Source organism: Emiliania huxleyi, assembly GCF_000372725.1.
Source record: "Emiliania huxleyi CCMP1516 unplaced genomic scaffold EMIHUscaffold_7375, whole genome shotgun sequence".
Lineage (NCBI taxonomy): Eukaryota > Haptophyta > Isochrysidales > Noelaerhabdaceae > Emiliania > Emiliania huxleyi.
The window spans coordinates 1-1353 of NW_005196470.1; the positions used below are offsets into that span (position 1 = coordinate 1).

The 1353-nt window shown below is 68.6% G+C and overlaps 1 protein-coding gene across 1 annotated transcript; it reads left to right on the top strand.

The window, feature by feature from the left end:
• Positions 1 to 128: 128 nt before the first annotated feature.
• EMIHUDRAFT_258263 (hypothetical protein) lies at positions 129 to 1302 on the top strand (the record flags this gene model as incomplete). The annotated part of the gene is made up of 3 exons (XM_005760828.1): positions 129 to 504; positions 578 to 689; positions 1293 to 1302. The coding sequence occupies 3 exons, from the start codon at positions 129 to 131 to the stop codon at positions 1300 to 1302; spliced, it is 498 nt and encodes a 165-aa protein (XP_005760885.1).
• Positions 1303 to 1353: the final 51 nt, after the last annotated feature.

Sequence of the window (1353 nt, forward strand, 5' to 3'; positions counted from 1 at the left end):
CTCTCTTTCCATTTGGGACCGATAGCTAAAGGCGGCCGCTGCCCCTGGCAGCCCCCGCGAGACTCACGGCCGGCCTTCTCCAAGGAGCTATCGTGCAAAGCGTGGGGGCGGCGGCCGCCAACCCTACGATGCTCGCGCTCCAAATCCCTCGCTTGCTCAAGGGCGCTTCGCTCCCCGTCATCTTTCAGTCTACCTCCGCGGACCCACACACGAGGCTCGAGGACTTCACGGACTTGCTCCGCATGCAGGCCGGCGGGGTAGATGAGAGGCGGCGCATCGAGGAGCGGCGGATCATGCTCGCCACCTCGCTGGGCGCGCTCTACCAGCTAGTCATCCAGCCGTCGCCCTCGGTCTCGACTGCAAATACCTTGGTAAGCCGCCTGGCCGCCAAGATTCTGACCGCGCCTCAGCTTAAGCTCTCGCTGGCGGACCAGCTGGCCATCCTCGCGACGGCCGTTCATGATCGGCAGCACCTCGTCCAACCGGGGGCCTCCGCGGAGGATGGTGGATGCGGTGACCGCGCTGGTCGCGGAGGACCTCCTCTACGACGCGGGGCGCCCCGCGCCTGGCGTGGCAGGCGGGCCGGCGTCCTCGGGCGACCAGCCGCCGCCGCCCAAGCTTTTGGAGAAGGCTCTGATGATGCCCAACTTCCAGGCTCTGGCCGCCAGCCTCGAGGGCGCGGACGCACAGTCGGACGGACCGCAGAACCGCGCGATCTCGGGCGATCTCGGGCCGCGCCGCGCGATCTCGGGCGATCTCGCGCTATCTCGGAGCTCCACGCCACGCCGCCCCCCCCCCCCACCCCCCACCCCACCTCACCCACCGCCGCGCCGCGCTATCTCGGGCGATCTCGGAGCGTCGCTCGCGCGGCGTCACACCTGCTCAAAAAAAAGGAAGGGCCTGGTTGGAGCCACGGGGCTCACGAGGACGTGCTCGCTCGGTTCTCGCCGCCTCGCCCTGCGCCACTTGGGCCGGTGAGGCGGCGCCCCGCGCGGCGCGTCCCTCGCCCCGTCACGCCGACCCCTGCGCGCACCGCTCATCTTCAGCCCTCTCGGGGTTACTCTTGCGCTCACGCAGGGGAACCCGGCGGTACTCCCTTCCCCCCACCTCCGACGGGTTAGGTCGGTTCTGCGCCCCTTTGGCGCCTGTGCATGTCCCGCGTGCCCGCCTGCCAGGGCTGATGCCAAGGCCAAATCAACAACATGCCCGGCTGATGCCAGGGCCAAACCCACTGCCCGGCTGGTGCCAAGGCTCAATGACTCTCCTCTCCGTCTCTCCCCTCCCCTACTCAGACAGGACTGATCCGCACGACACACGACACACTCTCTCCTACTATCCGACAGACGCTGTTTG